The sequence below is a fragment of the Fulmarus glacialis genome, unplaced genomic scaffold, assembly GCF_000690835.1.
Source record: "Fulmarus glacialis isolate BGI_N327 unplaced genomic scaffold, ASM69083v1 scaffold26777, whole genome shotgun sequence".
Classification (NCBI taxonomy): Eukaryota; Metazoa; Chordata; class Aves; order Procellariiformes; family Procellariidae; genus Fulmarus; species Fulmarus glacialis.
Window position 1 is genome coordinate 1 of NW_009224186.1, and position 8095 is coordinate 8095.

Here is an 8095-nt window from a genome sequence, read left to right on the forward strand (position 1 = left end):
TTTGGAGGGTCGGGGAGCGCGGGTGTCTGACGGACGCCCGCCTTCCTGCTGCGGGGCTGCGCGTCTGAGGCGTTGGCAGGTGTCGGGGAGCGCCTGTCCCGTGGCGATGTCGGCAGAGCTCGTTGTGTCGCTGAATGGCGGGGGGGGCTGCAGGAGCAGCCGGCTCCGCGGCAGAACTCGCCAGAGCAATAACTGGCTGGGGCGGTGGGGGTGGCTGGGAATGGCCGCGGTTACTGCTTCGGTCCGCGCTGGCAGACGTTCAGTTAACAAATACGATCTCTGTTTTTCTGCTGAAACTCTATGGAGTTATGGGGAGAAATGTGCATCGATTCCTGTGGGAAGGACAGAAATTCTGGGGTTTGGGTGGGGTTTTTTTCACCATTTTATTTTTATGATGCTTTTTTATCTGACTGTATAAGTAAACATGTTATTCCTGATTTCACCGCAGTTTTATTCGTAGCAGGTTTAATTTAGTTAGAATGGTCTTCGCTTACATGGTTATATGTTAATAACGTCTAGTTACACTTCTTATTCAAGGGGTTTGTGAAAGTTGTCAAGAATAAGGCGTACTTCAAGAGATACCAAGTGAAATTCAGGAGAAGGAGAGGTATTGTTAAATTCCTTGTAACATATAATTAAATGTCATTGATGAATACACATTTTCCACACTACAACTGTTGTTTTTCAGAGGGAAAAACTGATTACTATGCCCGCAAACGTTTGGTAATTCAAGATAAAAACAAGTACAACACCCCTAAATATAGGATGATTGTGCGTGTTACCAACAGAGACATCATTTGCCAGGTAAGGCCTGTGGTGCTTGCTACTTGCCTACCAGCCTTCCCAGAGTGAAATAAACAGAAAGGGGATGGTTGAAGCAGCTGGGTTTTTTTAGGCTTGGTCTGAGCAGTTTTTATATTTTAAAATAGTTTCTTAGAGGAGAACAATCTTCAACATTGACACAACTTCAGTAATAAACTGTATTCATGATACAAAATAAGGTTTACTAGTGTCAACATTCTTCAGCAAGGTTATTTGTACTATAAGATCGTACTGTTTTAATGATGCTAAGTAGAAGATTTTAGGGAGAGGAAGATTTCTCTATTTTTGTTCTGCTGTCTTTAAAGTGCTTTGAAAAGAGGGCCTTTTTGCTTGACTGACTACATGACCTGTCAACCTGCATGGACTGTTGCACTGTATCTAGATGTGCCTTCTCTTTTGAGAGTTTTTTTCCTATGATGTTACTTGGATCATATGAAGCAGGTAGGCCTTACGATGGCTTTCCTGTGAGATTAAAGGAGACTGGTAAATAAGAATAATAGGCATTTTTTCATGTGTTGCATCATATGCAGTTCCTCACTGTGGTTCACTTTCTTGTTTCATTTTCAGAATGTTTTGACTAATTTTGAAGTTAAAAACTTAGGCATGTTTGTTCTATCATAAAGACATGTTGTGAAGCTCAAAAAAAAGAAGCTAGAGAAGTTTAACTGTCGTTTCTTTCTTCATAGAATAATTATCTGTTGAGAACAGCGGAGAGTGCTGTTCTTACAGTCAGTTCAGACGAAACTATATGACCTTGACAAGGTTATTTTATCTTTGAAACTCAAAACAAAAATCAGTGGTGGCAGGTGCTGACATCTAACTGATAGTGCCTTTCCAGTATATAGGAATCCTGCAAAAAGGGGGCAACTTTTGGATGTAGAAGGGAGGTGTAGGAGTCAAAAGGAGAAGGTTCTGTATGTGAACGGAACAGTAGAAACATATCTGATAGTACTGCTGTCTCACAGGAGACCCCCGAGATTATGAAAATCTCAGACCCATTAATAATAAAATCATTCTATAAGGTTAGTAACAACGTTATCACAAGCTCTGTGTCTGATGCTACTGCATTTTTCTGAAGTGCGTTACATATACTGTGTTGTATGAGAACTACATACAGAAAGTGGGACAGAATCCATCCACGTGTGTAATGATTCTTTGAAAGGTTGCTTTTGTCAGCAGTTTCCTGGCCCCTTGATGCATGTAGAGAGGTAAATAAAAGTTGTTGCTGACATACGCTTTCCCTGGGCTAATACAGACTTTAATTCTTTGAGTCTGTACTTGAGGAGTTAATTATACCTTTAAAAAAAACTTAAAAACACAATCCATTGAGCTTGCATGCAAAAGTTGGCATTTTGCTGGACGTTTCTATACAGAATTCCTGTCGGCTTAAGTAGATGTCAAAGAAACAAAAATTGAGCCTGGAATTATTGTGAGAACACTAACAGTTGTTTTGTTGTCAGATTGCCTATGCCAGAATTGAAGGCGACATGATTGTCTGTGCTGCTTATGCCCATGAGCTGCCAAAATACGGCGTGAAGGTTGGCCTGACCAATTATGCAGCAGCGTACTGTACAGGTCTGCTGTTGGCACGCAGGGTAGGTATCTGTCAGATTGTCGGGAAGCTGCTGCTCTGTTTTTCTGGTTTTCTTAAAAAAGAGAAAGCCCACTTTCTTAAGTGGCGTGTTAGTATACATACCTGACTCTGTGGGCTTCTCTAAATACTAACTTTTAGTCTTTACCATATAGATTTGATGGCCTGTTGTGACTGTCAAATCACAGTGAGAAGTATGACAACATGCAGTTTCAACTCCAGCAGCCCAGTTTTAAGTCTCAGCACTTAAGTTTGGTGGAGGGAGGGAATCAGGATAAAAATGTAAGAAATGTACCTTTAAGAGTTTGAAAACATGTAAACAGGATCCATCCATTTTCCATACAAGCTCATGAATAAGTCTTAAGTTCACTGGTGTACCTGTTGGAACAAAAGGTTGAAACTTAACAGACACGCTTACGGTGGTGGTTATTAAAAGCTTTGTTATTAGTATGGGGTGCATAATTTTCGTAAAGAAGTTTGTTAAAAACATGAAGATTCTACTGCAAATTTGTGTTTTAAGGTGGTGGTGATTCTTCATTTTGTCAATAAATGGAAAGAATTTCAGAAGTGCTTTTTTTTCTTTTTTTCCTTCCCCACAGCTTCTGAACAAATTTGGCCTTGATAAGATCTATGAAGGCCAAGTTGAAGTGACTGGTGATGAATACAACGTGGAAAGTGTGGATGGAAAGCCTGGTGCTTTCACATGCTACCTAGACGCAGGCCTTGCCAGAACTACCACTGGAAACAAAGTCTTTGGTGCTCTGAAGGGTGCAGTGGATGGTGGTCTGTCCATCCCTCATAGGTAATCCAGTCTGTTTGGAAGAATTCCTTTAGTATTAACCTGAGATGCTTCTGTATGTGACAGTCTACTTATACTGTCACTTTATTTTGAAATAATTTTGCTATGACCTGGTAACGATTATGTAGCCTAGGTTCTGGGGTGGGTTTTTTTTTTTTGTTGGTTTGTTGGCTGTTTTTTAATCCACAAGTGCAATTCTGATAGTGCTGCTGGGAATCTTGCAACTATCAAGAGATGCTATTAAATTTTTAGAAACTAAAGAGTCATCTTGCTTTTACTTAAAATCATCAAGTGATTGAATTCACTTAAGTAAACATCCTTTAGTATTCTGTTGGTTTAAGTCTTTAGCAAATTGTGTGTATGTATTAATTTCACTGTGAAAAGCTGTACATACCAGGTACAAAACCATTGACATTTGCTACAGTTGTCAATACAATAGTAGATCTGACCAGTCCACCTCACTTAAAATTTCCACGTGGAAGTTTTGACAATTCCTGTCATAGGCTATGAATGACTGAACCAAGATTTTTGGCAGTGTTATCTAACACTCATATTACAGTTGACTGCTTCTTTCTGCTAGCAGCAGTGGGGGAAAAAAAATCTGAGATCTGTTGTGTATTTTCCTTTCCCATGCTGTCCTATTCGTTCTTGACTAATTGTCCAGTTTTTCTGACTTGGCTGCTATATGATGATACTCCCAATGACTGAACACTCTGTAGTTGGTCCATGGTGTGTATATGATGTACTGCACTGTTTCAAGACGGGACTGATGGCAGCTGAGATGAACTTAAAACTTCTATGTCTTAATTTTCTGTATCTCTTCATTTGTAATTAGAGGGTCCTATCCCTCAGTTATCTGTAGAAGAATCTGATGTATCAGTCATTTCTTTGTGGAACCTAGCCTCTGAATTAGAGGATTTGGCAGTATGTCTTAATCTGACTGTAACTGCTGTTTCACAGTACCAAACGTTTCCCTGGTTATGACTCGGAAAGCAAAGAATTCAATGCAGAGGTTCACCGCAAGCATATCATGGGCCAGAATGTTGCAGATTATATGCGTTATCTGATGGAGGAGGATGAAGATGCTTACAAAAAACAGTTCTCCCAATACATAAAGAACAACGTAACACCTGATGGGGTAAGATTTATCTGGCTGGCTCTTGTGCGTTAATAGAGATGCTGATAAGTCTTGCGTAGGGCCTTCTCTGGTAATGCATATAAGCTTGATATGTAAAATGATATGATTCATGTTGTATGTTATCCATGCAAAGAAAATATGTTTTCTTTCATTAAGGGCTCTGTAGTATATTGTAGATCTTTTGAAAGTGAGATCTTTTTTCCTGCTGTGAAGCTTAGCATTCTGCCTATAAATCTAAGCTTGAAAGACTGCATTCTAAGCTAGACCACTCTTCCCCCCACCCCGCGCCCCGATACAGAAATTAACTTGAAGTTTCTATACATGGTACTGGCTCATTTCTAATCGTGCACCACAGCCTGTCATTTCTGCAGCTGTGGTGGTTGCAAATGTGAGGATGTGCTCTAGGTCAAATCTGTTTTATGATTTGTGAGACCCTGTAAGGAGTTCTAGGTCCCTGGTGAATGTACATCAGCCCAAGCCAGCTGTATTGTAGAAGCTAGCATCTCATGAAACTACAGAGTGGGTAATACATCTTATTTTAGTACTACTTTAGAGTACAAAACACCAGAAGGATACCCAAGATCACCAAGGTACTTCTTTCAAGTGTTAAACTCCTTTCAGATGGCCTGTCTTGCTGCCTGTGATGTTCTTGCTTGGTTTCCCCCATTAGTGGTCCTGAAGCTTGAAACAGATGTTCTCATGTCCCCTTTTTAGGCTATGGAAAACTTGAATTGATTCTTTATCCCTTTATTGCTGTGGGGTTTTGGGTTTTTTATAAACTTAACTAATTGCTAATTTTTTGTAACTTAGTCTTTACTAAAAAATACGTAATGTTGTGTGGTAGATGCCAATCTCATCTATTTTACTAAACAAACAATATTTATAGTTTGTATTGCAATGAAGTGGGTCCAGGACTTATGTCAAGAGCTAGACAGTTATTCTTTGTACATCTAGAAAATTTTTCACAGCTGGGGTCTAGTGGTCTTAATTAACCACCAGCAAAGGTATTCTTAAAATTGGTGCCATTATGGAGCCATAGTTGTCTTTGGGACAGAGCAGCAGACAGATGGAGATCCTCTGGTACCTTCTGTATTGATCTATGTAACTGGACAGATCACTTCCATTTTCCTGTCTTACATGTTAGAAGAATAGTTGCGCAAGTACAATGACCTGCTATATAAGCTGTCAGAAATTGCTGTTCGGGTGTAGCCTCTGCTAATGTATTTCTGCAGGGACTGTCATGCTTTTTGCAAGACTTGTTAATCTGTAGCTGCCTTCACAACTTCTACTCCTTCCCTCTTACTAACCAGCTTTGTAACCTGTAATACAACAGAGTCTGAAAAGTGGTAAGATTACATGTCTGATGACAGAGTTTGTGTGGAGTAATTTTGGTTTTAATAAGTAACATGAAGTATTTTATCCTAGGCAGAAGTAGAATAACTCTCTAGACTGCCTTTTAATTTAAATGTAGAGAAGCTATGGCACTGAAAGTAGGCTTCAGAGGAAAAAGTATTTCAACTGCAAGATGCTAGCCTATATTTAAGAGACTTGTAAGTAGTCTGTAATTACTCTATGGCCTTGGTTCCCTAACTGTAAAATAAGGATAAAATTACTTTCTCCATTTTGTGTCTAGATTTAAATTGTATTACAGTGATAGTAGGAATTTCAGTATGCTGTGGCAGTGATCTTCTGTATGAAGAAAGTGTTTTAAAGGCAACCACACAAAATTACAAGGTGTATTGTGATGAAACTTGCTTCTAGTGCATGCTTGGGTAAGGGTGTCTTGGATTTTTTTATATGATCGTACAACTGGACCACTATGGAGAATTTACCTTTTTTTTTTTAAAGATGGAAGAAATGTATAAAAAAGCCCATGCTGCTATACGGGATAATCCAGTGCATGAGAAGAAACCCAAGAGAGAAGTCAAGAAAAAGAGGTAAAACTCTTATGCTCTTTAACACGAATATGACTTCACTATTGAAGATCTTTTAGTTACATTAAAACAAGTAATGTGACTCACAGTGCAGTTGTGTCAAAACTCACATGGTTTAGATCAGATTAAGATACATATATCTCTGTCAGGAGTTAACATTAGCAGTAGGAATGTAAAATTTAAGAGCCTTTAACGATATTAAAAAAAATTTAGAAGTGGAGCATGCTTGAATCAGCCTGAATAGCTGAAACTCTTAAGTATGTATCTTCAGGTCTTAGTGTTTTCAGTGGGAAAGCTGCTTCTCTTCAGGAGAGGGCAGGCTCACTAATTTGTCAGTACTAAACTATTTTGATTTTTCAGGGGTCTGTGAGAAAAGAAATAAAGGCACCGCTATTGCATTGGGCTTGATACTGTCTATACTTTAGTTACAAAAGAGTACTGAGCTTACCTCTTGAGGAATTAAACTGCTGCAGTCTAACCCTGCCTTTTTGTGGTGGCCTAACTACAGCCTTGAATCATTATGAGGAAATAAAGCATGTTATAGAAGTTGGAATATGTTCTAGTATAGCACTCTTAATCACAGTTCTGGTGCACTGCAGCTTTCTTGACCACCTTTTTTGCTTATTTCTGCTTTGGATGTATCATACGCTGTGCTTACATTGCAGATGGAACTGTCCCAAGATGTCCCTTGCCCAGAAGAAAGATCGTGTTGCTCAGAAGAAGGCTAGCTTTCTCAGGGCCCAGGAGCGCGCAGCTGATAGTTAAGACAACTTCCACAATTTTCTATGAAGCTTTGGAGAAAGTGGCAATAAATTTATTGAGTAAGCAACTGTGTTGGACTGGCTTCTTAATATATCTTATAAAGATGCAGAATATTTTTTATGATCCAGATATTCTGTAGCCTTAAGGGTTTTTTCCCCTTCCAAGTACTGTATGAATTAAACTCCTTCACAGAGAAGGTAACAGACTTCAAAACCAAGGCTGCTGCATTAGAATTATTCCCGTAAGAAGGGGAAATCAATTTGATTAATTTTTGGCATTTCTAGTATCAAAGATAAGAGATTGATTTTTGGCATTACTAGTATCAAAGACTAGATATAAGAATGTGCTGCTTCTAACTACAAAAAGATTTTAAGTTTTTAAGGGTGGCTTTACATGTCCTTCACCATTTTTTCTTCCAGCTTCTTACTGTTATGGGGGAATCTGTATGTAACTTAAGAAAAAATGCAGTAGTCATCACAGTAGGTTCTAAAGCTGCTGCCTAAAGGCAGCCTTAACCTTTCAGGAACACATATGGCAATACTTTCCATGTAGCTGATACAGGAATGCATGTCTAATTGAAGTATTTAAGCTTCCTCCAGTGACTGAAGTAAGCACTTCCCACACACTCAGCTGCAGGCTTTGGCTGCTACTGAAAACAGGTACTGTCTTAAGCTAAATACTTCACATTATTTAGTGATTAGACAAGTTGCATATACATGCTTAGTTACAGAGGCCTTGACTTGCCCCATCCCTTATTTTCTCCTACATCTCAGTTTCACAGGCACTTATTTATTTGTTTCCCATTAGACTTACTGAAGTTGCTTGCACAGTTAAAATGTGAGTCAAGTAGGCTAAATGGAGGAATGTTTTGCTTTAAGATAGTGATAGATGGTAAGTACTGCTATTGAAAGAGAAAAGGAGGCCTGTGATTTATTGCAAACAAAACAGTATGGTTGGTTTTTTTTTTCCAATGAAAGCTCCAACTTGGTGCAACAGCAATAAAAATGAAGGTTCTGTACAACAAACTGCACTATTGAAGATGTTTTCCA

The 8095-nt window shown here is 38.9% G+C and overlaps 1 protein-coding gene across 1 annotated transcript; it reads left to right on the plus strand.

The window, feature by feature from the left end:
- Positions 1 to 106: 106 nt before the first annotated feature.
- RPL5 (ribosomal protein L5) lies at positions 107 to 7110 on the plus strand. The gene is made up of 8 exons (XM_009582086.1): positions 107 to 334; positions 520 to 607; positions 689 to 804; positions 2283 to 2417; positions 3013 to 3215; positions 4173 to 4350; positions 6199 to 6287; positions 6950 to 7110. The coding sequence occupies exons 1-8, from the start codon at positions 107 to 109 to the stop codon at positions 7047 to 7049; spliced, it is 1137 nt and encodes a 378-aa protein (XP_009580381.1). The 3' UTR covers positions 7050 to 7110.
- The last annotated feature ends 985 nt before the right edge of the window (positions 7111 to 8095 follow it).

Coding starts and splice junctions, on each gene's coding strand:
- RPL5 (XM_009582086.1), top strand. CDS start 107: ATGTCGGCAGAGCTCGTTGTGTCGCTGAATGGCGGGGGGGGCTGCAGG. Junction 805..2,282: donor ACAGAGACATCATTTGCCAG/GTAAGGCCTGTG, acceptor TTTTGTTGTCAG/ATTGCCTATGCCAGAATTGA. Junction 2,418..3,012: donor GTCTGCTGTTGGCACGCAGG/GTAGGTATCTGT, acceptor CCTTCCCCACAG/CTTCTGAACAAATTTGGCCT.